This window comes from Anolis carolinensis, chromosome 3, assembly GCF_035594765.1.
Source record: "Anolis carolinensis isolate JA03-04 chromosome 3, rAnoCar3.1.pri, whole genome shotgun sequence".
Classification (NCBI taxonomy): Eukaryota; Metazoa; Chordata; class Lepidosauria; order Squamata; family Dactyloidae; genus Anolis; species Anolis carolinensis.
The window spans coordinates 159,312,708-159,340,077 of record NC_085843.1 but is presented as its reverse complement, the minus strand read 5'-3'; the positions used below and the strand labels follow the sequence as shown (position 1 = coordinate 159,340,077).

Here is a 27,370-nt window from a genome sequence, read left to right as displayed (position 1 = left end):
TTGGGAAGTGTTCGACTTGTGATTTTGTGTTATGAAATCCAGCATATCTATCTTGTTTGCTGTGTCATAATAAAATAATAATAATAATAATAATAATAATAATTATAATAATAATAATAGGCACACTGGGTGCTGTGCCAAAAGATCTCAGCCGGCATTTGGAAACAACAGACATTGACAAAATTACAATCTGCCAACTGCAAAAGGCCGCCCTACTGGGATCTGCGCGCATCATCCGAAAATACATCACACAGTCCTAAACGCTTGGGAAGTGTTCGAGTTGTGATTTTGTGATATGAAATCTAGCATATCTATCTTGTTTGCTGTATCATACTATGTTGTTGTGTCAATAATAATAATAATAATAATAATAATAATAATAATAAAGAACTGGTGGGATCACAAACCTGCAAAGGTAGTGGAAAATGAGCACGCAAAAATACTGTGGAACTTTCGAATCCAGACTGACAAAGTTTTGGAACACAACACACCAGACCTTATGGTTGTGGAGAAGAAGAAAATTTGGATTATTGTCACGACCCAGGCTGCAGAGCACCAATAACCATACACAGAGGCCAGAATCTATCTAATATCTTTATTAAGGAAATATGTAAAGTCAATAAAAATAAGTGTAGAATATAGTTCAGAAGAAGACCTTTCAGGAAAGGTCAATTATAGTCCAGGAAAACAATGTCCAATATAAAATATTAAGGTCCAAAGTTGTAATCCAATAACCGAAACACTCACTTAGCCAAGCAAAGTGAGGGGAGATGACAAGGTTCTTAGTCCAAGGAACTTGATGTAAGGCTAGAAAGTAAACTTGATTCTTGAAACACAAGGCTTGATACAAGGCAACAAGGAACGAGGAACAGGGACAAAATCCGTGGTAAATACTTGGCAAGGTCCTGGAAAGCAAGGCTGAGTCCTAGGAAGCAAGGCAAGGTCCGTGGAGCAAAACAAGGCTGGAAACGGGAACGAAGGCTTGGAAACGGGAACGAAGGCTTGGAAGCGGGAACGAAGGCTTGGAAGCGGGAGTAGCGCTGTCCACACACAACCTACTCCAGTTGCTGACGAATTGACTCCGCAAGATTCCTACGGGGCAAAGAACCTAAATAGGGTCTCGTTTTCCCACCAAAGAACACTTCTCTGGGGAAACAGAACCGAAAGTCAATCTCTGTGTCCAGATGCATAACTCCCTAAAGTTTCTCATGGAAGCAGGCTTAATCAGCTGAATGCCTGGCTGCGATTCTCAGGCTTCTGCGATTAGCCTGTTGAACTCCTTTTTGTTGTTGATAATAATTACGGCGAGAAAATGGGGGAGATTTTGACTCAGGGCTTGTTTGGCAGATTTCTGGAAGACAAACCTCCTGCAGGTGCAAGGGCTCCAATTCTGGCTGGGAAAGTTCCAATTCTGGCTGAAACGGTGGAAAACCCAAGTTTTCCTCTTCATCTGTCACAACAGCGCTAGGAACGGGACTACATGGCCCATGAGTCATCACACTATCCCCCTCCTCAAGCCCCCTCTCAAAATAGAGCTCTCTCCCCGAGGCGCGAGGCCGCGGCTTGGTGGGGTAGGTCTGATGGAAGCGGCGGATTAAATCGGGGGCATGGACTGTGGAAGCGTCTTCCCAAGAGCGTTCTTCGGGGCCAAAACCCACCCAGTCAATGAGATATTGAAGGCGGCGGCGGTGAAAGCGAGAATCCAAAATGTCCTGAACCTCGAATTCCTCCTCCCCATCCACCAAAACAGGAGTGGGGGCCGGCCAGTCTATATCAGGGCGCACACCATCCGCCGGAAGGAGCAGGGAGCGATGAAACACTGGATGAATGCGCATAGAGCGCGGAAGTTGGAGTTTGAAAGTCACGGGGTTTAGTTGTGCCACCACTGGATAGGGACCAATGAAACGGGCATCTAGCTTCCGGCAGGGACGGTGGGAGGGCAAGAAACGAGTGGACAGGAAAACCCGGTCTCCTACCTTGATTTCGGGGCCCGGCTGGCGATGACTGTCAGCGTGGCGTTTATAGTCCTCCTTGGCTTGATCTAGTTGCTGGAGCAAAAGTTGTTGCACCGCTGTGAGTTCTTGCAGCCAGTCCTCTGCTGCAGGGACTTCTGAGGTTTCAATGACAGAAGGAAAGAAACGTGGATGGAAGCCGTAGTTTGCAAAGAACGGGGTTTCTTTAGTTGAAGCCTGGACACCATTGTTGTAGGCAAACTCCGACAGCGGCAACAGGGAAGCCCAATTGTCCTGCTGATAGTTTACATAACAGCGAAGGTATTGTTCCAAAGTGGCATTGGTGCGCTCAGTTTGCCCATCGTTTGGGGATGGTGAGCCGAAGATAAACGAGAGTCTATGCCCAGTAGTTTTTGTAGTGCTTTCCAGAAACGAGAGGTGAATTGAGACCCACGGTCTGTGACCAAACTCTTGGGCAATCCATGTAGTCTGAAAACATGCTGAAGGAATAAATCTGCAGTCTCTTTGGCCGTGGGGAGGCCATTGCAGGGAATGAAATGGGCTAATTTGGTAATAAGGTCCACCACCACTAGGATCGTGGTGAATCCAAAGGAAGGTGGTAGGTCGGTGATAAAATCCGCAGAAATTATTTCCCATGGACGGGATGGTGTAGGAAGGGGATGCAATAGCCCTGAGGGCCTCTCCCTTCTTGTTTTGGAACGCTGGCATACCGGGCAGGTATTGACATATTTTTCCACATCCTTGCGGATCTTGGGCCACCAGAAATCTCTTAGGATCAAATGCATGGTTTTAAATAGTCCGAAATGCCCTGCTGGCTTGCAGTCATGACTCAGACGAAGTGTCTTTTCCCTGCCCGGTCCTGGAGGGATGTAGACACGATTTCTATAGCAAAGTAACCCATCCTTAAGCGAGAAGGGAAAATGTAGTCCTTGGCGAAGTTGGTCCTGAGCCCAGGCATCTGCTTGTTGACTGGCCCTGATTTCCTGAGCACAAAGGGGCCCTGGAGTATAGGGAGTTGATTCAATTAGAGTGGATTTGGTGTTTCCCACTGTGAGCGTGGCAAAGTTCTCGGGCTGCAGCAGTTGGGACTCAAAGGTCTCTTTGCGCCCTGCTGCATATTCCGGTTTCCGTGACAGAGCATCTGCTTGCTTGGTCTGGGCTGGGGTTACATAATGGATTTGGAAGTTAAAACGCTCAAAGAATAAAGCCCAGCGTTGTTGCCTCTGATTTAGCTTGCGGGCAGTTCTTAGATGCTCTAGATTCCGATGATCAGTATGGACCTCAATGGAAAATTTGGCCCCTTCTAACCAATGTCTCCAAGTTTCAAAGGCTGCCTTTATGGCCAAAAGTTCCTTTTCCCAAATAGTGTAATTTCTCTCTGGTGCGGTCAGTTGACGGGAGTAAAAGGCACAAGGGTGAAGATGATCTCCCACTGGTTGTAAGAGTACAGCCCCAATTGCCACATCGGAGGCATCCGCCTGCACGACAAAAGGGGTTTCAGGATCTGGGTGCTGGAGGATTGGCTGGGACGTGAATAATTTCTTTAGTTGCTGAAATCCTTTCTCTGCTTGCTCTGTCCAGCGGAAAGGCTGTTTCCCACGGATGCAGCTGGTGATTGGATCAGACCAGCGGGCAAAGTCTGGAATGAACTTGCGGTAGTAGTTCGCGAACCCCAAGAAGCGTTGCACCTCTTTCTTGTTGGTTGGCGCCCGCCATTCCAATACTGCTGAAACCTTTGCCGGGTCCATGGTGAGCCCTAGTGGCGAGACACGGTATCCCAGGAAATCTACCTCTTGTAGATCAAAAGCGCATTTTTCCAGCTTGGCATAAAGTCCATGATCCCGCAATCGTTGTAACACCATTCTGACGTGGTTCTCATGCTCTGATTGTGATCTAGAAAACACCAAAAAATCGTCCAAGTAGATAATCAAGAACCGGTCTAGATACTCCTGAAAGATATCATTGACAAAATGCTGGAACGTTGCGGGAGCTCCACTTAAACCGAAATTCATGACCAGGGACTCGAATAAACCGAATTTAGTCTGGAAAGCAGTTTTCCACTCGTCCCCTTCCCTGATGCGAACTAGATTATAAACTCCTCGAAGATCCAGTTTGGTGTAAACCTTGGCCCCTCGAAGCCGGTCTAAGAGGTCCGAGATCAAAGGCAGTGGATATCGGTTTCGCTTAGTGATATTGTTCAATGCCCTATAGTCCACCACCAAGCGTAGGTCCCCTGACTTCTTTTTCACAAACATCACTGGGGAAGCAGCTGGGGATTGAGAGGGTCTGATAAACCCCTTGCGGAGGTTTGTCTCTAAGAACTCCCTGAGAGCTTCTTGCTCCGGTTCAGTCAGGGAGTAGAGGTGCCCTCGCGGGATCGGGGCCCCCTCCACCAAGTCAATGGCACAGTCATAAGGTCTATGCGGGGGTAGTTTCTCGGCTTCTTTTTCATTGAATACATCCCAAAAGTCTGAGTATTTCTTGGGCAAGGTGATGATGGGTTCAGCATCTGTGGCATGACAGACCTTGGCTACAAGACAATGGTTTTGGCAGTATTTTGAAGCAAACTGCAGTTCTCTGTTGGACCAGGAGATGTTTGGGTCGTGGAGTGTCAGCCATGGAATTCCCAAAATCACAGGGAAGTGGGGAACCTCTGTAACAAAGAAGGAAATCTCTTCCATGTGTTCCCTTATCCACATTCTGGTGGGTTCTGACCATTGGCTTACTGGACCTGTCTTGAGGGGGCGGCCATCTATGGCCTGCACCACACGGGCGTTCTTGAAGTCGTGATATTGTAATCCCAGAGAGTCGGCATACTCTCTATCAATGAAATTGTTTGTGGCTCCTGAGTCTATCATGGCATGGATCATGACTGGTCCTTTTTTCGCTGACCACAAGGTGACCACTAGAAGAAATAGGACCCCGGTTGGCGGCTCTTGAGCGGGGTTTTTGACCGGGTTGGCGAGCCTCTCTACGCCCGGTCGCTGGCTTCCCCCGCCGGCTTCACGCCAGCCGCCTCAGACGCCTTCGTCTCCGTGGAGGACGCCGCCGCCAGACGGGCGGCGGGCTTCCCTTTGGCTGGACACTCTCTGGCAAAGTGGCCCCCGTTTCCGCAGTACCAACAGAGATTTAGGCGTTGGCGGCGGGCCTTCTCGGCAGTATCTAACCTGGGACGCACATTGCCCAGCTGCATCGGCACCTCCTCGCTTCCTCTGGGGTATGGGGCTGGTGGCGGGGGTCTCCACACTGGACGCGGCTGGATGCCGGTGGGAGCGGGAGGTTTCGCTCCAGCCCTACCGCTCTGGCCTCGAATCCATTGCTTTCTGTTGGCAAGCATGACTTCAGCTCGTAAACATTGATCATTGAGTCCTTCAAGAGAGTGTGGAGGATCCACCTTGGAGATTTCCTCCAGCATCTCGATGTTGAGACCCTCCCGAAATTGTCCTCTGAGGGCTATGTCGTTCCAGCCGGTGTTATGGGCCAGCACTCGGAACTCGGCTATGTACTGGGACAAGGGTCTGTCCTCTTGGGAGAGGCGCCGGAGTTTGTGGCCAGCCGCCTCCAAATTGTCCTCGATCCCCCAAGTCGCCTTAAGGTGATCCAAGAAATGTTGCGCTGATCTCAGATGTGGGGAGACTTGATCGAACAGTGCCGTCGCCCAGTTGGCCGCTGGCCCGTCTAGGAGACTGTAAATCCACGCCACCTTGATGTCTTCTTGGGGAAACTCGGCATTTCGGGCCTCTAGATAAGCCTGGCATTGGCGACGGAAAACATGAACCTTAGAAGCTTCTCCAGAAAACTTGGTTGGCAACGCCAGGGCCGGGAGACGGATTCCGCGTTCCTTCAATCCCCTTATTTCTCCCTCCTGCGCATTGAGCTTATCACGGATGCGGTCCACTTCATCCTTGTCGATGGTGTAGCTGAGTGGCTGGGCCCCCGGTCCGGCTCCGGTAGACATTCTGGCCTAGGTTAATTGGTGCTTAGGGGGCGGAGTCAAACTGTCACGACCCAGGCTGCAGAGCACCAATAACCATACACAGAGGCCAGAATCTATCTAATATCTTTATTAAGGAAATATGTAAAGTCAATAAAAATAAGTGTAGAATATAGTTCAGAAGAAGACCTTTCAGGAAAGGTCAATTATAGTCCAGGAAAACAATGTCCAATATAAAATATTAAGGTCCAAAGTTGTAATCCAATAACCGAAACACTCACTTAGCCAAGCAAAGTGAGGGGAGATGACAAGGTTCTTAGTCCAAGGAACTTGATGTAAGGCTAGAAAGTAAACTTGATTCTTGAAACACAAGGCTTGATACAAGGCAACAAGGAACGAGGAACAGGGACAAAATCCGTGGTAAATACTTGGCAAGGTCCTGGAAAGCAAGGCTGAGTCCTAGGAAGCAAGGCAAGGTCCGTGGAGCAAAACAAGGCTGGAAACGGGAACGAAGGCTTGGAAACGGGAACGAAGGCTTGGAAGCGGGAACGAAGGCTTGGAAGCGGGAGTAGCGCTGTCCACACACAACCTACTCCAGTTGCTGACGAATTGACTCCGCAAGATTCCTACGGGGCAAAGAACCTAAATAGGGTCTCGTTTTCCCACCAAAGAACACTTCTCTGGGGAAACAGAACCGAAAGTCAATCTCTGTGTCCAGATGCATAACTCCCTAAAGTTTCTCATGGAAGCAGGCTTAATCAGCTGAATGCCTGGCTGCGATTCTCAGGCTTCTGCGATTAGCCTGTTGAACTCCTTTTTGTTGTTGATAATAATTACGGTGAGAAAATGGGGGAGATTTTGACTCAGGGCTTGTTTGGCAGATTTCTGGAAGACAAACCTCCTGCAGGTGCAAGGGCTCCAATTCTGGCTGGGAAAGTTCCAATTCTGGCTGAAACGGTGGAAAACCCAAGTTTTCCTCTTCATCTGTCACAACAGCGCTAGGAACGGGACTACATGGCCCATGAGTCATCACAATTATAGATAAAGAATACACACAAAGAATACACACAAAGGGTCAGAAAAATTCTCAAAAGCAAGCTCAATGGAGGCAACACCATCAAGGCCATAAACACCTGGGCCATACCTGTCATAAGATATACTGCTGGCATCATAAACTGGACACAGGTGGAACTGGACAATTTGGACAGAAAAACAAGAAAATTCATGACCATTCATCATTCACTTCACCCTCGCAGTGATGTTGATCGGCTATATCTGCCTAGAAGATCAGGGGGCAGAGGACTCTTGCAAGTAAAACAAGCAGTCAAAGAAGAAGAACATGCCCTGGCAGAATATGTAAAGCAAAGTGAAGAACCTGCTTTGATTGAAGTCAAAAATCAGAAACTCCTCAAAACACAACAGACAAAAAACCAGTACAAGAAAACTGCACTACAAACTAGAGCTGACAGCCGGCACAACAAAACACTGCATGGAAAGTTCCTTGACAAAATTGAAGGAAAAGCTGATAAGGAGAAGACCTGGCTCTGGCTCACGAATGGGACCCTGAAGAAGGAGACAGAAGGCCTGATCCTTGCAGCCCAGGAGCAAAACATCAGAACAAATGCAATTAAGGCCAAGATCGAAAAATCAGCTGATGACCCAAAATGCAGACCGTGCAAGGAAGCTGACGAAACCATTGATCATATCCTCAGCTGCTGTAAGAAAATTGCACAGACAAACTACAAACAGAGGCACAACTGTGTGGCCCAAATGATCCATTGGAACTTATGCCTCAAGTACCACCTGCCAGCAGCAAAGAACTGGTGGGATCACAAACCAGCAAAGATCGTGGAAAATGAGCAAGCAAAAATACTGTGGGACTTTCAAATCCAGACTGACAAAGTTTTGGAACACAACACACCAGACCTCACGTTGTGGAGAAGAAAAAAGTTTGGATTATTGATGTCACCATACCAGGTGACAGCCGAATTAACGAAAAACAACAGGAACAACTCAGTCGTTATCAGGACCTCAAAATTGACCTGCAAAGACTCTGGCATAAACTAGTACAGGTAGACCCGGTGGTACTGGGTGCCGTGGCAAAAAATCTCAGCCAGCATTTGGAAACAATCAACATTGACAAAATTACGATCTGTCAACTGCAAAAAGGCCATCTTACTGGAATCTGTGCGCATCATCCGAAAATACATCACACAGTCCTAAACACTTGGGAAGTGTTCGACTTGTGATTTTGTGATACGAAATCCAACATACTGTATATATCTCATTTGTGGTGTCATACTGTGTCTTTGTGTCAATAATATTAATAATCATTATTATTTTATTTTTGTATCCGGCCTCCATCTCCCTGAAGGGTCTTGGGGTGGCTTACACATGGCACAAAATGCCTAAAACAACACAAAAAATAAACACACAGTACAATATAAAATAAAACCAATAACATATAAAACAACAATTTAAAACTCAGAACAGTGTCCAACAACCTATAGTGACAAGTGTCATAAAAACATAGCCAACTGTGGACAAGAAGAAGAGGAAGAGATAGTGCAAGTTGTAGCTAAGTGTAATGAAGTGGGTTTTTTTTAAGTTATAGAAGCCATGTTTAAGTGTGTTTTAAAAAGGTTTAATATGTCAGTTACTCAGCACTCAGAGTTGGTTGCCATAGAGAAGGGGGCAGAGCCAACTGGGTTAGCTGAAGAGAGCAGAATTTGGAGGGAAAGTCAGAGTCTGTGGTCAGAGAACCATAGGGAAGGTTAGTTTTTAGAGTCGGTGCCCTTATGAGGTACCGGGAGACTGATTCTGGTTGAGGGATCAAGGTGGCTCAAATGTTTGATTTTTGAGTCAATTTTAAAATAAGTTTTGTGACTTATTTTAAGGTAGTCTGTAATTGTAGGAATTGCAGTTAGGACTGATTCTCAGTTGGAGAATCAGGGTGGCTCAAAGGTTGGATTTTGAGTCAAGTCTAAAATAAGTTTGGTGACTTATTTTAAGGTAGTCTGTCTCCTGACTAGGAACAGATATTTTGTGATTGAAGTGGAATTTTAAAGTTTGAAACACTTCAATACAACTTTGCAACTGTTCAGTAACATGCCTCAAACAAGAAGAAAAGTTATTGTAACCATCAAGCTTGTGCCTAAATAAATGTGTTATTATTCCTTCAAACATCTCAGTCATACATACACACATCAAGAATAAACAAGAAGAAAGAAGAAAAATAAAAGTCTCCTCTCTAAGTAGCCAGTGGCTAAATCTTCCAATAGTGGTGGCAAGAATTGATGATCCCCTTTGTAATTTGGTGGCCGCATTATAAACATCTTTACCTCTGGTGGCAGCGTTTAAAATAAAAAACATCTTTAATAACTGGTGGCAGCGGATATATAATATAAATATAATTAATTATTAAAAACAACCTCCGTCTCCACATCTCCGCAATCGATGTCAGAGGTGGGATTTCAAAAGATTCCCCCCACCTGAGTTTATTACAAATTACAAGTTCTCCACAAACTGCCTGAAAGAACCTCAGTCGTTCATAGATTCTTTACACTAAGGAACAAGGGAATGGGATGAAAATGTGGGGATGCAGTCACGAAGATAGGCAGAGCCCGAACTGTTTAGGGCTTTGCAGGTGCACTTTGAATTGAGACCAGAAACTCATCGGCAGCCAGTGGAGCTATTTTAATACGGGTGTTGTCCGCTCCCTTTAATTAGCTCCAATTAGCAACCTTTTATAGAGTTCTAATATTGACCTAGGGAACTGGAAAATGGAACTAGTGAAAGAACAAATCACAACTATCAATCATATGTGTGAGACTTCATTCATTGTTAGGAACACATTCAAAAACAGAGTCAGACTTAGTATAGAAAAACGATTGCGTAACTGTACTCCTATGAGGCCTTGAAACAAACAAAGAGAAGAACGGAAGGAAGGAATCCGGGCTAGATGATGGACCACATGGGTATAGGTTAGCATGATTAAAATCAGAATAAAATCCAGCCAACTTGATAGTATGGGAAGTTTATTATGGGGATCTGTGCCCAACTCACATGCTGAACTATCCTTATAACTACCCTAGATAAAACAGTGCTTTAATATATGTATATTAATGTGTGTACTAGCTACCAAAATCAAGTTATGCTTGATGTTTACATCTTTTGAAATGTCACGATATGGATAATTGAAGTACATAAATTTAAGTAATTTCAAAAATAAAGGAGCACTGCAACAAGCTAAAACATATTTGCCTCATGAGTGTACCTTGAAATAAACTCTCCATAGAATATAAATATTATAAATATTATTTGTGATACGGCCTAAGAACTAATCAATACATTTATTGATATTGATATTGTAAAATCATATGTGTAATCTCAGTAAATTGAATCTAATCTACTGCATCAAACATGTTAGATTCTTGTAAAGTGTTTTTGGCTAAACATATTTAAGAATCTACAATGCAGTTCTGATATCCTAGATACCTATCAAATGAAAAATTGCTTTTATCTTAATGTTTACACTTGTTTCACTCCTCCTCAAGACTTGTGATGACTCATGGGCCATGTAGTCCCATTCCTAGTGCTGTTGTGACTGACGAAGAGGAGAACTTGGGTTTTCCTCCATTTCAGCCAGAAAGGGAACCATTTCAGCCAGAAATTGAGCCTTTGCACCTGCAGGAGGCTTGTCTTCCAGAAATCTCCCAAACAAGCCCGGAGTCGAGTTCTCCCCCTTTTTCGCGCCGTAATTACATTCTCCAGCAGAAAGGAGTGCAACAGGCTAATCGCAGGAGTTTGAGAATAGCAGCAAAGCATTCAGATGATTAAGCCTGTTCCCATGAGAAATTTTAGGGAGTCATACATCTGGACACAGAGATTGACTTTCGTTTCTGGTTCCCCAGAGAAGTGTTCTCTGGTGGGGAAAACAAGGCCTATTTAGGTTCCTTGCTCCCGGAGGGATCTTGCGGAGTCAATTCGTCAGCAACTGGAGTAGTGTGTGTGGACAGCTACTCCGCTTCCAAGCCTTTGTTCCTGATTCAAGCCTTCGTTTTCCAGCCTTGTTCTTCCACGGATTTTGCCTTGCTTTCCAAGACCCAGCCTTGCCTTGTTTCCCGGATTTTGCCAAGTAAATACCACGGATCTTGTTCTTGTTCCTCGTTCCTTGCTGCCTTGTATTCAAGCCTTGTTATTCCGAGAGTCAAGTTACTTCCTAGCCTCGTTCAAGTTCATGGACTAAAGGACCTTGTCATCTCCCCTCACGTTGCCTGGCAAAGTGAGTGTTTCGGTTATTGGATTACAACTTTGGACCTTAACATTTCATATTGGACATTGTTTCTTTGGACTAATTTTGACCTTTCCTGAAAGGTCTAACTCTGGACTATTTTCTACACTTGTTTTTATTAACTTTATATACTCCTTCAATAAAGATATTAGATAGATTCTGGCCTCTGTGTATGGTTATTGGTGCCCTGCAGCCTGGGTCCTGACAAGACTGGACTTCATTAAGGGCCCTTCCACACAGCCATATATCCCAGAATATCAAGGAAGAAAATCGCACAATATCTGATTTGAACTGGGTTATCTGAGTCCACACTGCCATATATTCCAGTTCAAAGCAGAAAATGTGGGATTTTATTCAGCTGTGTGGAAGGGGTCTAAATTCATGGTTTAGCAACATATAGATGTAGCATAGTACTTTTGCCAATTATTTGTAATTGGCAGTGCCCACATCCACACATCTCACTAAATGAGTTTCCATGAGTCTTCAGCTCATGCACTCTCTCCTTTTCCATGTGTCTTAGGCTGATTCTACACTGCCATGTAATCCAGATTATCAAAGCAGATAATCCACATGATCTGCTTTGAACTGGATTATACGAGACTACATTGTCATACAATCCAGTTCAATTGAGATAATCTGGATTTTATGTGGCAGTATGGATGGGGCCTTGGAGCAAGATTTTTGCTTTGATTTTATTTACATGTAGTTTGTTGTATTAATGCTAATTGTTGTCAATTTCCAATTAGAGATGTAAATTTTATGAGAATTTTGAAGCTATGGGGAAAATATCCTCATAGCTTCAAACATTCCATTTTTAAAATGGAATGTTTAGAAAATTTATAGGCATACCTGGTATTTTCAGGTTGAATGCTGTTGTTCCAAAATTAACCACAATTAATAGCAGTGCAGGTTCCAACTTGAATAGTATGGGAAGCCTTTTAACAAAGCAGAAGCAAATATTTCATCTTGGGGCCCTTTCACACAGCCATATAGCCCTGAATATCAAGACAGAAAAACCCACAGTATCTGCTTTGAACTGGGTTATCTGAGTTCACACTGCCGTATATTCCAGTTCCAAGCAGAAAATGTGGGATTTTATTTAGCTGCGTAAGGAACATAACAACAATGGTTCCTAAAACTTAACTGTGATTTGGCATGATATCAGAAATAGCAATCCAGAATACAAAATTGTTTTTAGGAATGCTTAATAACAATAACAACAATAATAACAATTTTAATTTTGTACCCTGTCTCCATCTCCCCGAAGGGACTCGGGCCGGCTAACATGGGGCCAAGCTCAAACAATTACAGTAAAACAAAATAAAATGCAAGACATATGACGCTTGTTTATTCTAAAGTTGTTTTACCTTGATATCACAATTGGCATGTATATTTTTCTTAGAGTTCTTACATGTATATAGAAAAAGCCAAACTTAAACCCTCAATATTGTAATTGTTTTCTTTTTAAAAATAAATACATGTTCTATAGGGTAAAAACAAACTGGCCTATGCAACTATGTTTAATATTTGTTCCTTTAATTCATGTCCAGTCTTTCTCTCAATATGGAAACCAAGACAGCTAGAAAGAGTTCCTATGTATTTAAATATAAACTTTTATGTGTTAGTGTTTACAGCAGCCAATTACTACGCAATGCTTACTCCAAATGTTTTCAAATTAGAAAACAAAACTACAGTAGAGTCTCACTTATCCAACACTCACTTATCCAACGTTCTGGATTATCCAACGCATTTTTGTAGTCAATGTTTTCAATATATCGTGATATTTTGGTGCTAAATTCGTAAATACAGTAATTACTACATAGCATTAATGTGTAATGAACTACTTTTTCTGTCAAATTTCTTGTATAACATGATGTTTTGGTGCTTAATTTGTAAAATCATAACCTATTTTGATGTATAATAGGCTTTTTCTTAATCTCTCCTTATTATCCAACATATTCGCTTATCCAACGTTCTGCTGGCCCGTTTATGTTGGATAAGTGAGACTCTACTGTACTTACAAACCAACTGTTTTATTAGTGTGGTGGCGCAATGGGTCAAACCCTTGTGCCAGCTGAACTTCTGACCTGAAAATCTGAAAGTCGGCGGTTTGATTCTGTGAGACAGGGTGAGCTCCCATCTGTCAGCCCCAGCTTCCATGCAGGGACATGAGAGAAGCCTCCCATAGGGTGCTAACATATCTGGCCGTCCCTGGGCAACGTCTCTATAGATAGCAATTCTCTCACCCCAGAAGCTACTTGCAGTATATTGTCAATTCTCTTCTGACACGATAAAAAAAGTGGATTAATTAGTTTTTCTTTGTCTTCAAAAGTGGCATTTATACCAACCTTTTCTAGTTAATGCAATATAATACAAAACAGCATTTATATGAATTATTTTTAGTTAATGCAGTATGGTGGCAGGATATAAATAAAGTTATTATTATTATTATTATTGACACAACAACATTGCATGACACAGCAAACAAGATAGATATGCTGGATTCCAATTATTATTTATTATTTATATTTATTATTTATTATTATTTAGACTTCTTGACAATTTCAGAATATTATTATTAATGTTCTCTTTACAAATTAATCCTTGATGGTACAAAGCTCAGTTTACAGTATTCAACGGAAATCTGGAAATGAACAATTAATATTTTGTGTCTCCCTCCCATCAACACAGCTGTGAATGACAATGCTGGTTTTGTTCTGCCAGTCGTACATTTGTTCTAAATGGAAGTTTTACATTGTCACTTCAAGATAGTAAAATAATTTGGCATATGTTTGTTTTAAAAATTAAACTTTCAAAAATTATTTTAAATTTTGGAAATTTAGCATTATGTTCCATCTCCTTTATCCAGATTTCCCGGTTATTCTGCTTATATGTTGTCTTCTCAGTGCTTTGTGCCTTTTTTTTTTACACAATTCTCTCTTCTTCTTTTTTTTTGGATGTTGTCCTGACATAAAAACACCAAGTAGCAATGCAAAATAGGCACCAGATGAACACTCATTTATGACCTTATTGTCACTGGGATTGTTTTTATAACCGCAGTGCCGTATCTTGACCAATGAGTGAGGGCCAGCTTGCTTTGATGCTATACTCATGTCAGAGTTACCTTTCCGCTCTTGAGTAGAAAAATATGCCTCTGCAAATATATTGCTGTATCATTGGTTACACAGTAATGTGCATGCTGTGAAAGCCTTTCACTTATCACATCACAAAGGCTTCTTGAATAAATATAATTGCTGTCACAGTAAATAAATACAGACGCTTGCAAGACACTATGCATGTAAATGACTGTTGATCTTGTCACTCATATCCTCTGATAAATGTGCAGCCTCACCGATTTCCGTTTTATATGATCACACGTTTTTCCTTAATTATTGACGTAATTAGAATGCAACATGCAATTAGGATTTTAGATCACATGAAGAAATTTACTGTTACCCTTTTAGTCTATTCTTTCAATTTCATTGACTACTATTGTAATAAGCAAAACCTTTGATCAACGTGTTTAGTCCTAAGCACATTACCGTGAAATGAAATTTCCAAATTGTGTTGTCAAAGGCTTTCATGGCTGGAATAACTGGGTTGCTGTGACTTTTCTGGACTGTATGGTCATGTTCTAGAAGCATTCTCTCCTGACATTTCACCCACATCTATGGCAGGCATCCTCAGAGGTTGTGGGGTCTGTTGGAAACTAGGCAAGTGGGGTTTATATACCTGTGGAATAACGTCCAGTGTGGGAGAAAGAACTCTTGTCTGCCTGAGGCAATTGTGAATGTTGCCCTTGGCCAGCTTGATTAGCATTGAATAGCCTTGCAGCTTCAAAGCCTGACTCCTCCCTGCCTGGAGGAATCCTTTGTTGGGAGGTGTTAGCTGGCCCTGATTGTTTCTTGTCTGGGATTCCCCTGTCTTCTTGGTGTTGTTCTTTATTTACTGTCCTGATTTCAAAGTTTTTTTTTAATACTGGCAGTATTAATATATTTTAATACATTATTCAAATATATAATCCCCACTTACCTAGTTTCCAACAGACCTCACAAACTCTGAGGATGCCTGCCATAGATGTAGGCGAAACATCAGGATAGAATGCTTCTGGAACATGGCCATTCAGTCCAGAAAACACACAGCAATCCAATTTCCAAATTTCCTCTCAATAATTAGATTGTATTACAGTGTTCCCTCACTTATCACGGGGGTTAGGTTCCAGGACCACCCACAATAAGTGAAAATTCGCGAAAGTAGGGACACTATATTTATTTTAATATTTATACCTTATTTTAGTAGTTATACACTATTTTAAGTCTTTATCAACCAATTGTGTGTTGGTAAATCGCCTCCTTCTTCTCCTGTTGCCGCTTGGGCTTCTTTTCTCTCCCTTTGGTTTCTCCTTCCTCCCTTCCTTAGGCTGTAAGTTGTAATTTTTTTATGATTTATAATAGTCTTTTAGAGTTTATTGAAAGACAGCAAAACAGCAAATCCACAAAAAGTGAACCACAAAGTAGTGAGGGAACACTGTACATGTAATATTATTTAGTGTTTCGTCTTTGCCAAGACACCTACACCTTTCTGCTACATACCTTTATTCCTGAAAGAAAAATATTATAGCAACGGTACTACATTCTGTGGTTGGATAAACAAGTTGTACTTGGATCCAATTGATATTAATATAAAGAGCTAGTCATTGTTTGTACCGTTATTTCAACGTGAATTAGTTGACTGCCTCAGAACAAACCCCAAAGGCATTTCTGTTAGTACAGGCAGTCCTCAAGTTATGAACAAGGTTCTGGAGGTTTGTTCTAAAGTTGAATTTGTATGTAAGTTAGAACATGTAAATTTTAAAGTTTAACTCCATCCATATATATATGTGTGTGAGAGAGAGAGTGTGTACATGCCTGTGCATATGCGTGTGCCTATGTCTATGCATGCAATCTTTGGAAAGCATAGGAAAGGGTGAACACTCCTGTGGTGTTTGTTTTGCTGTCTGTGCTCATTTTCTGTTCCTGTGATAATTGGGTTTTGAAATATTTGGCTTGTTGTGGAAGCAAGGATTGGTGATAAAGCTTCAGCTGAGGCACCTTTTCCCCATGATAGCTCTTTTAGGAATGAATTTCCCTTCCGAGGGGTAGATTTCTCTCATTTTCTGTTGTCTTACGCCCATTCTTAATTATGATTCATTTGTAAGTCAGACATTTGTAACTCCTGGACTGCCTGTATTTCCTTTATGATGTTGTGTAGATTGCAAATTTCTCCATTTTTAAAGTATTGTAAAAGTCAAAGAGTTTGTTAATAAATGTTAACAACCACCTCTTATGTACTCAGGCAGTTCTCAGGCAGGCATATCTCTGGGCCCTTCCACACAACCATATAACCCAGAATATCAAGGCAGATAATCCACAATATCTGCTTTGAACTGGAATATCTGAGGTCCCTTTCACAGAGCTGAATAAAATCCCCCATTTTCTGCTTTGAACTGGGATATATGGCAATGTGGGCTCAGCTAACCCAGTTCAAAGCAGGTATTGTGGGGTTTCCTGCCTTGATATTCTGGGTTATGTGGCTACGTGGGCATTGAGTCCACACTGCCATATATCCCAGTTCAAAACAGATAATGTGGGATTTTATCAGCTGTGTGGAAGGGGCCTCTATTCACAAAGACTCTAACAAAAAGCTTCATCCTTTTACACCAAACCGGTCCTGTTTTTCCTCCAAGCACTCTGTCTAGTTGGAAGTTTTTTTGCATCATCACCATTTGGAGAATGGTGAAGGAGGGCTGGAATACCACAAAGTTTTGGTATTGCATTTTAGCAGTATATCTCCAGTAAACGTTGCAATAAAGCTGGACATGATGGGAGTTTCCTCTCTCTAATATCACTGTATTTATTTATTTACAGTATTTATATTCCGCCCTTCTCACCCCGAAGGGGACTCAGGGCGGAACACATTATGTACATATAGGGCAAACATTCAATGCCCATAAACACATCGAACCGAGACAGAGACAACAGACAGACAGACAGACGCAGAGGCAATTTAACCTTCTCCTGAGGGGATGTTCGATTCTGGCCACAGGGAGGAGCAGCTGCTTCATCATCCACTCTGATGGCACTTCCTCACTTCCTCATTCCAACGTTGTAAATTAATTAAACTTGCCTCCCCACTTTTATAAGTGGTACCTTATTTCCTACTTGATAGATGCAACTATCTTTCGGGTTGCTAGGTCAGCAACGAGCAGGGGTTATATTTTTTATTTTTATTTGACGGGTGCTCACCCCACCACGGGCTGGCCTCGAACTCATGACCTCATGGTCAGAGTGATTTATTGCAGCAGCTGTTTATCAGCCTGCGCCACAACCTGGCCCCTGCGCCACTGTAGTTATGGGTGCCTTCTTACAGCAGTCAAGGTGAACAGCATGTACCCCCAGAATCCCTTACTGGGCCTGCATGAACAAGAAAACAGAGAGAAAAAGAGAAAACATGTGGGGAAGCTTCACTAGCTTACCCACATTTGACCACATAAATGGAAACCATAACAAAAGTAGAGGCTGGTAAAGGAATGTATTTTGGAAGAAGCTCTCAAGTTATCCATGCATGGCTTACCTGACCTATATATTTTTTTCATTTTCCATGAGTGTTTTGTTACTTTTGAATATTTCTTTTGTTGAAACCTGTTGAACTGCTCTCTTTTTGAGGTGCAGAAGCTATCTCTATTCTTTTCATGTTACTTCTATATCCATAACAAATTTCCCATTAAAGAAGCAATATTCACCTAACATCTACTTCATTAACTGTACTATATTTCAAGAAACATGAATTAAGACGGGGGGGGGGGGGGGGGGAATCATACTCATGTCTTGGGTTACTTCTGAACTTTCTTCCGATGATTCAACTTATTATATACCTTTAAATTATCTATCCTTACATGTTTTCTGACAAAAAAAGCATACAAAAGCTAGCACAGTCATTATTGTGTTGTCAAAGGCTTTCATGGTCAGAATCACTGGGTTGCTGTGAGTTTTCCAGCCTTTATGGAGACCTTGCAACCTCTGAGGATGCCTGCCATAGATGTGGGTGAAACGTCAGGAGAGAATGCTTCTGGAACATGGCCATACAGCCCGGAAAACTCACAGCAACACAGTCTTTATTTATCTATTGGTTCAGTGAAAGTATAGCCTTCAGTTTATTTTTTTTATATCCTGATTGTGAAATCTTTGTATTTTCTGGCATGATATTTGTTATATCTATTTTTTTTCAGTGCCAATTATTCCCAGTTACCTATACAGCATGAGACACCAGAAAAATGCAACAGAAATCCAAACCATTAGGCCAAACACACCGTCGCTAAGCCCAAACAGATTTCAAAGTATATTCTCCTACTACGACAATTCTACAATGATTACTGGAAATCATTCTGAAGGGACAAGGCCCGGAGATTTTTATCATGCACAGACAGAGCAAATGGTGGTAAATATGACTAAGACACCACCACCACCAGCACCTGACTGCCCCAAGGAAGATAAAGACCTACTAAATGAAAATGTACAAGTCGGTTTACTGTTTGCTTCCAAAGCAACCGTGCAACTCCTCACTAACCCTTTTATAGGACCAATGACAAATAGGTATGCTTTTCCTTTTATGTACTAAAGTGGTATTTAATCCTGATCTGTCATTTTGTGTATCTGAATTTCGCAGAGAGATATCCCTTCTTCCTTCAATTATTCTTATTGCACACAAGTTATTATTGTATGTGTAGACTGCTTTCTCTAGGAGAGATATACAAATACTAAAGCTCCAATATACCTGCAATATTTTCTAAATAACAGGGCCTTCGGTGAAGTAGATGTCGATTGCTTTTACCAATTCTAAGTTACATTCCTTTTGTACTCCTTGAGTGGCACCGTTTTATGACATTTTAATACCAGAATATGGAATCAGGAATTGAAATATAGAACTGTGGTTAAACTTGCAAAATTGTTGTAAATTGATTTAGACTTTGATGTAGACTTCAGAATGCCCTAAAGACAACAGATATCATTTGCTTGTAGAAGCTATTCAGAGTCAGTCCTGCATTTGGATGGTAAACTACAAATAAATACCAAGTTGTAAGGTATATTTCTGAGGACTGAATTGCCCAAACAGTCTCCAAATATTATTTGCCTAAGAAAATCCTATGAAATTTATGGGGTCACCATAAATCAACAGATGGCTTGAAAGTGCACATGCACACACTCTCACATTTTCATTATTTCATATGAATGCAAAAAAATTCCACAATAAGTTGTCCCCAGGGCTAACATAAGTTGGAAATGACTTGAAGGCACTCTGCAACAGCAACAGTGAAGAAAAGTATAAGATTGAGGAGCCTGTGAATGTCACCATGATGGCTTTGGACATTTACCTTTGTGACAGGTGCTAGGAGGCCACTATTTTACTATAAATCAGAACTGGAAAGTTGGTTATTTCAAAGCTGCTTGGAAGTGCAGAAGTGTGATTGAAAAGCATGGGAGTCTTTATAGCTAATGTTTATTATTTCAAAGCCTTCAGTGCCACTTTTGAGAACAAAATCCTCTTTTAGGCTGAAATCATAGCTTGTGGCCTGGAGGCAGAAATGGCTGTAGACTATTTTAAGCATAAAGTGGTGGCTTTGATGTTTACTGTTTGTTGTTTTCCCTTCTACTCTTTTGTTTATAATGACAGCAAACCACGACATAGATATTATAAGTTGTAGAAATAAATGAATACTGTAGAAGCTTTACCACAGTTTCAGAATCAAGATAACTCAGGCTTGTGTAACAAGTAACAGTATCTTTACTTCAGTTCAAAAGATCAAATAGGGCAAAATATATACAGCAGTTTCTCTGAATTCAAACAGAGAACATGGGGAATAAACAGTCCCTTTAAACAGTCTTTAAATATACCTCATTTGCCTTATAAATAATCAGGCTTTGAAAAGTTGGCAGCCATTTTCTTCCTGTTCATTTCTAGTCAGCGCTCTCTTCCCTCTCCAAGGTGAAAGTGGCAGTTTATTATTTATTTATTTCCATCATTTCTATCCTGCCCTTCTCACCTGAAGGGACTCAGGGCAACTCACGATCTGGCAAAATTCAATGCCAATATACAATACAAACTATTAAAACTGTTTGTCTCAACATCAAGCTAGAGACAGCAGCCAATCGGAATTCTGGCTCCTGGCTGGCTCAGCCAATCAGCTGTCAACACATGCCTTTCCCGTCAACCCATTACATCATGGTGTCTCTTTACAAATCTTCACAATAGGAAATGGATTATACCTGGAGATGTGGATTACAACTTTGCAGGAGACTAAGGCCACATCTACACTTGCCATATAATGCAGTTTCATAATGCAGTTTAGCTGAATTGAACTGCATTATGTGACAATGTAGATTAATAGAATGCAGTTCAATGCAGTAAAACTGCATTATGAAACTTCATTATATGATCAGTGTAGATGGGGCCTGTGTTGCAGAATACTCATACTGCAGATCTTGGTTTGTGTGGATTCTGCAACAAAATGTCATTCTGGAAGTCTAAAACATCACATTCAGTTGCATGAGTGTTAAAACTTAACAGGTTTTACCTGACAGTTTTTGTACACTCCATCCGATTCATTTGATGAAGTGAACTGAAATCCTCTGGCAATTAGCTCACCTGGTTGGAGCAGAGGATGTGAGGACCACCAGTTGGCTTTGTGACCATGTGTCCCTCATTCCTCGTTTGCTCTGTGCTCCTGCACACCAGATGGGGTTTGAGGAGGTAGCCAATGAGATTGAACTGTTTGGGTTCAAGTCTCACTGGGTGACAGGACCCACCTGAGTGAAAGCTTTAGGTTTCACTCAGGTTGGGTGGGATGGGATAGTTAGTTTATATTGAGTTGCCAGGAACTCCTACAGGGAGTTGACTCTAGAGCTCTGGTTCTGGAACTGTTTTTGAGGTGATGAAATTTGGCATTGGCAGTCAGGTTGTTAGTAGATTGAATATGAAGGTTTTTCTAGAATATATGATAAGAAATATATTGCTCCAAAGGAGCCAATGTATGAGAGAATTAATTTTTTTCAAAGAGAAATTACCAAAATCTCCCAACTATCATGATCATCTGTTCCTACTATATTGCAAAAGAGTGTTGACTCACAACATCAACAACAACAGCAACAACTTTTTCTTATATCCTGCCTCCATCCCTGAAGGGACTCAGGGCGGCTTACATGGGGACCAAGCCCAATATAAACAAGGTTACAAATAACACATTTAAAAACCTATAACAGTAAGATATATTTAAACAGTAAAACCAATGAAATATAAAACATCGAAAACATCAAACATCAAACAACCAGTAGCCGAGAATAGGCATGTGCAGATTTGAAACTAACAGGGCAGGACATGGGCTTGTGCAAATGCTGGGGCTGGGAATAAAATACTGGAGATCTAACCAAAATATTATGGCTAGGTAGATTAATAGCTAGAGAATCCTATAGTTGTTGCTGAGAATGTTTTAAGCATTTGTTTCTGCTCTTTTCTGCTTCCATAAAATACAATAGATGGAAATTCGTGCTCTCCATTTCTACTGGCAGTCAGTGATATGTAACACCCATTGAAGGCTCTGAGAACAGCTGATGCTTTAGCGTTGTTGTAACTAAATTGTCGTGGCTTGGAGGAGACAACTAGGAAGCAAATTAAATTGTACAGAATGTTCTAAAAGGCCATTTTGAGTTTTCCAAAGGAAATAATTCTTTAACAAAAACATTTGAAGATAAACTTTGGAAGATAGCAAGCCAACATTTTGTGTCTGTTTTCTTTTCCAGAATAGGATATCAGATCCCCTTGTTTGCTGGCTTCTGCATCATGTTCGTTTCAACAATTAGTAAGTGCTTTTTTTCTCCTGAGTGCTGCAGGAAGGAGGGACAGACAGAAAGGAAGGAAGCGTATTTTTATATTGCAGGACCTGCCAGTGTCAGATTAGATAGCCTTTGGCTCTGGGGTTTCTTGAATTATTGTCAGAAAAATAGGACAACTGGTCAGAAGCAACCATTAATAAGCTTTAACACCGTTATAGAACCTCAATAATAATAATAATAATAATAATAATAATAATAATAATAATAATAATATACAGTACAGTCTCACTTATCCAACATAAACGGGCCAACAGAATGTTGGCTAAGTGAGTATGTTGGATAATAAAGAGGGATTAAGGAAAAGCTTATTAAACATCAAATTACATTATGATTTTACAAATTAAGCACCATCATGTTTTACAACAAATTGGACAGAAAAACCAGTTCAATACGCAGTAACCCTATGTAGTAATTACTGTATTTATGAATTTAGCACCAAAACATCGCAATGTATTGAAAACATTGTCTACAAAAACATTGACTACTAAAAGGCAGACTGCATTGGATAATCCAAACGTTGGATAAGCGAATGTTGGATAAGTGAGACTCTACTGTACTTTATTTATATTCTACTCTATTTCCCCGGGGGGACTCAGGGCAGACTACAAAACATATGGCAAGCATTCAATGCCGTTATACAATTAATAAGGACAGACAATACAGATGGAAGTAAAGGCACTTTCCATCTTATTTTCGACATCTTGGAGGCTGTGCTCAACTCTGGGCACGGGGGTAGGGCTGATGTCGCTCTATCTTCCATGCCGAGGAACATTGTTGTCCTTAGATGTCCTCCCGATTGATGTCCTTAAGGGCGCTTTTATTACCCCACTAAAAGTGGTACCTATTTATCTATTTGCATTTCTGCTTTCAATCTGCTAGGTGGGCAGGGAGCTGGGGCTAATGGTGGGTGCTCACCCCCACCCGGGCTCGATAATAATAATGTGTTCAGAATATTTTTCCTCGCTCAGTCCAAAGTAGGTGATGAAAGAAGTATTTCTTTCTGTAAACCATAGAAAAATATGAAAAATTCCTGCGGATCCCTCTCTGACAAATGTCACAGAGGCTTTTTGAACTCTGTCATTTTATCTATTTCATGGTGATGTATGTTTATACATTGGGACTTGAAAGAAGTCTATTTTCAGCAATAACTTTCTAGAAGGTTTTAACCATATCTTGACTAGAGCATTTCCTGTGGTATTTTCCATTATGCATTGTGAAATATCCGCACAGATACGGCATTAACAAGATGACTCCTAATGCTTGCTTTTCCTTGCTTTTTTGTTAGCAGAGGATTTAGATACAGATACATTCACTGATACATTTAAATGCAAGAAGGGGAAATAATGTAGTTAGTATCGAAAGTGTTGCAACTGTCACGGAAAATGCTCAGTTAAATTCAATGAATTTATCCTTAACTTTTATATCTAGTTAGATTTAATCTAATTGTTGTCTTAATGCCTTTTCACAGTGTTTGCCTTTTCAGAAAGCTATAAGTTACTGTTTATAGCAAGATCTCTCCAAGGAGTAGGTTCTTCTTGTTCTTCAGTAGCAGGTAGGTTCAAACATAAGCACAATCATATAGATTTTGACTACTTGATCTGCTCTTCTGAATCTCACCTATAATTTTCACTACTAATGATTTATTTCATTAACAGTCAATATTAATTCTGATCAACATCTTATAGATAATTGTGCAGGTATTTTCTGTCTTTGGGCAATTTTAGGATGAAAATTTGACTTGACTATGGTCTAAAGGAATGGATATTCAATAGGATTTTAATCTATCGAATGTGTAAACTGTTTCTTAGTACTTTATTTATTATGTATAGCATGGGTTTATAATTTTTATAATTTTCATTAGATATGTTGCGGTTTGATTATTATGCTTATTATTATGGTATGTAGTGTTTTTGTCTATATGTTGTTCGTTGCTTTGAGTCCTGATTCGGGAGAAAAGCGGGACAGAAATAAATACAATAATAGTAGTAGTAGTAGTAGTAATAATAAAAAAAATCTGGATCCTAAATTTTAGGATCCTAAATCCAGCACTGTCTGCTGGTAAATAACAACAACAACAACAACAACAACAATAATCACACCAGACATCACAGTTGTGGAAAAGAAAAAGGTTTGGATCATTGATGTCGCCATCCCAGGTGACAGTCGCATTGACGAAAAACAACAGGAAAAACTCAGCCGCTATCAGGACCTCAAGATCGAATTTCAAAGCCTGGCAGAAACCAGTGCAGGTGGTCCCGGTGTTGATCGGCACACTGTGTGCCATGCCAAAAGATCTCAACCGGCATTTGGAAACAATAGACATTTACAAAATCACGATCTGCCAACTGCAAAAGGCCACCCTACTGGGATCTGCACGCATCATCCAAAAATACATCACACAGTCCTAGACACTTGGGAAGTGTTCGAATTGTGATTTTGTGATATGAAATCCAGCATATCTATCTTGTTTGCTGTGTCATAATAAAATAATAATAATAATCTGGATCCAAAATTTTAGGATCCTAAATCCAGCACTGTCTGCTGGTAAATAATAATAATAATAATAATAATAATAATAATAATAATAATAATAATCCTTTATTTTTGTACCCCGCCTCCATCTCCCCGAAGGGACTCGGGGCGGCTTATATAAGAAAAACAATCCATACATTAAAAACACAATATAATAACATAGTTATAAAACAACATAACATGACAATTATTAAAACCATGACACCAATTGCTATGTGCAAAACTCTGAGTAAAGTCCATGAGTAAAATAGAGATGGGCAGGAGAGGACAAGGAACTGATCGTGTTAAAACATGAAAACCTATAAAATAGGGGGCAATATTAAAGTACATCACCGTTTGAAAACTAGATACATGGCTGATGGCCTCTTCACTCAAAAGTGCACTGGAACATCCATGTTTTTAGACTCTGGTAGAAGGTGGACAATGAAGTAGCCAGTCTAATCTCCCTGGGAACGAGTTCCAGAGTCAAGGAGCCATTACCGAGAAGGCCCTCTCTCTCGTCCCCACCAACCGTGCTTGAAACGGAGGTGTGAGTGAGAGAAGGGCCTTCCCGGAAGAACTTAGGGCCCGTGCGGGTTCATAGGGGAGGAGGCTATTGCGGAGATAAGCAGGTCCTGAACCATTTAGGGTTTGTAGGTGATAACCTGCACCTTGAATTGGGCCCGGAAACTTATCGGTAGCCAGTGGAGCTACTTAAACAGGAGGGTTGACCGCTCTCTGTAAATGTCATGATGCCATTATTATTTACCATTTATTTATTTACCCTATTTATATTCCACCTTTCTCAACCCCAGAAGGGATTACAACAAGCAGCAATTTGATGCCATACACATATATCAAATAAACAATTACAATTAAAACCAATAATTAAAACATCAATTAAAATCACTCCATCCAAAACATAATCCATAGCCGTTCCATTTGTCAACCACATTGTTTAATAGTCACGTATTGCACTGCTCCCAATTACTTGTCAAAAAGCTTGATCCCAAAGATCTTGAGTTTTTTCCTGAAGGTCAGGAGAGAGAAGGCTGATCTGATCTCACTGGGGAGGGATTTCCATAACTGAGGGGCCACCACTGAGAAGGCCCTGTCTCTTCTCCCCACCAATTGCCCCTGCGAAGGAGGTGGGACCGAGAGCAGGGATTTCCCAGATGATGTGGTTCATAGAGGGAGATACGTTATATTATACATCATATGAGATATAGTTTTGCAAATATTCTAGACCTCTAGAATTCTTTCATTATTCACTTGAACGCTTCAGGGCCCTTCCACACAGCCCTATATGTCAGAATATCAAGACAGAAAATCCCACATTATCTGAGTGTGGACTCGGATAACCCAGTTCAAAGCAGATATTGTTTGATTTTCTGCCTTGATATTCTGAGATATAGGGCTGTGTGGAAGGGCCCTCAGGTTGCATGCAGTGGGTTCTCTTTTCTGATGGAAGGCACTTTAATTCAGTGGAAGCTTCTTTGTGTGTGGAAGAGGTGGGAGGTTTTCTCACTTTTCACCTTTCCTCTGTAGCTAGCCATACCGTGCCAATGGATTATCCAGCATTTTTGGCACAGATTTAAGGAAGTGCAAGAAATGGCAGAGTAAAAAAGAAAATAAGAGAAAACCCTTTGAAATCATAGAAGACTCTTCTGTGCCAAAGACCCCAAATGCAGAGGGGACATAATAGCTACAACTTTCCATGCTGAAGAGCTATGCTCAATTTATGTCATATGTAGAATATTATTTTTAATGTGTTTCTTACCTTTGATGTCATATTATATTCTCCTTTTTCCTTCATACAGTGAAAAATGACAATATTACTGATTTACGTGTTATTTATTTTCTTTTTATGCAGGCATGGGCATGCTGGCCAGTGTATATCCTGATGATGAAGAAAGAGGCAATGCAATGGGAATAGCTTTGGGAGGCCTGGCTATGGGGGTATTGGGTTAGTATGTGACACTGATTGGAACAAAATGTATAGCTTCAGATAATATGTGTCTGTATGAGAGATTTGTTATGTTAGTAGAGTAGAATAAATGAGTGATTTGTGACTATCTTTGCACTCACACATTTAGGAACAGGTATACATGGGCCTGTGACTGTGTGCCATCTTACTTGAGAGTAAGCAACGTGGAAAGTGGGATTTTATTCTCTGTAAACATGCATAGGATTGTTTAATTCAGTGTTATTTTTCACTATTGACTCCCAAAGAATTACTAATTACTCATTAATACCGTATACACTCAAGTATAAGCGAACCCAAATATAAGCAGAGGCACCTCATTTTATCACAAAAAACTGGGGAAACTTATTGACTTGATTATAAGCTTAGGATGGGAAATGCAGCAGCTACTGGTAAAATTCAAAAATAAAAATAAAAAGATACAGTAGAGTCTCACTTATCCAACATAAACGGGCTTGCAGAATGTTGGATAAGCGAATATGTTGGATAATAAGGAGAGATTAAGGAAAAGCCTATTAAACATCAAATTAGGTTATGACTTTACAAATTAAGCACCAAAACATCATGTTTAACAACAAATTTGACAGAAAAAGTAGTTCAATACGCAGTAATGCTATGTAGTAATTACCGTATTTACGAATTTAGCACCAAAATATCATGATGTATTGAAAACATTGACTACAAAAATGCGTTGGATAATCCAGAACGTTGGATAAGCGAGTGTTGGATAAGTGAGACTCTACTGTACCA

At 40.9% G+C, this 27,370-nt stretch overlaps 1 protein-coding gene across 4 annotated transcripts in view; it reads left to right on the top strand.

Moving 5' to 3' along the window:
- slc18a2 (solute carrier family 18 member A2) overlaps positions 1-27,370 on the top strand; it is a 62,639-nt gene that overhangs the window by 11,663 nt on the left and 23,606 nt on the right. For all 4 annotated transcript variants that reach the window (XM_062975656.1, XM_062975657.1, XM_062975658.1 and 1 more), the window contains exons 3-6: positions 18,468-18,831; positions 22,033-22,091; positions 23,594-23,677; positions 26,510-26,602. In XM_062975656.1, the coding sequence (XP_062831726.1) occupies positions 18,468-18,831; positions 22,033-22,091; positions 23,594-23,677; positions 26,510-26,602 (600 nt within the window). The remainder of the gene's footprint in view (positions 1-18,467; positions 18,832-22,032; positions 22,092-23,593; positions 23,678-26,509; positions 26,603-27,370) is intronic.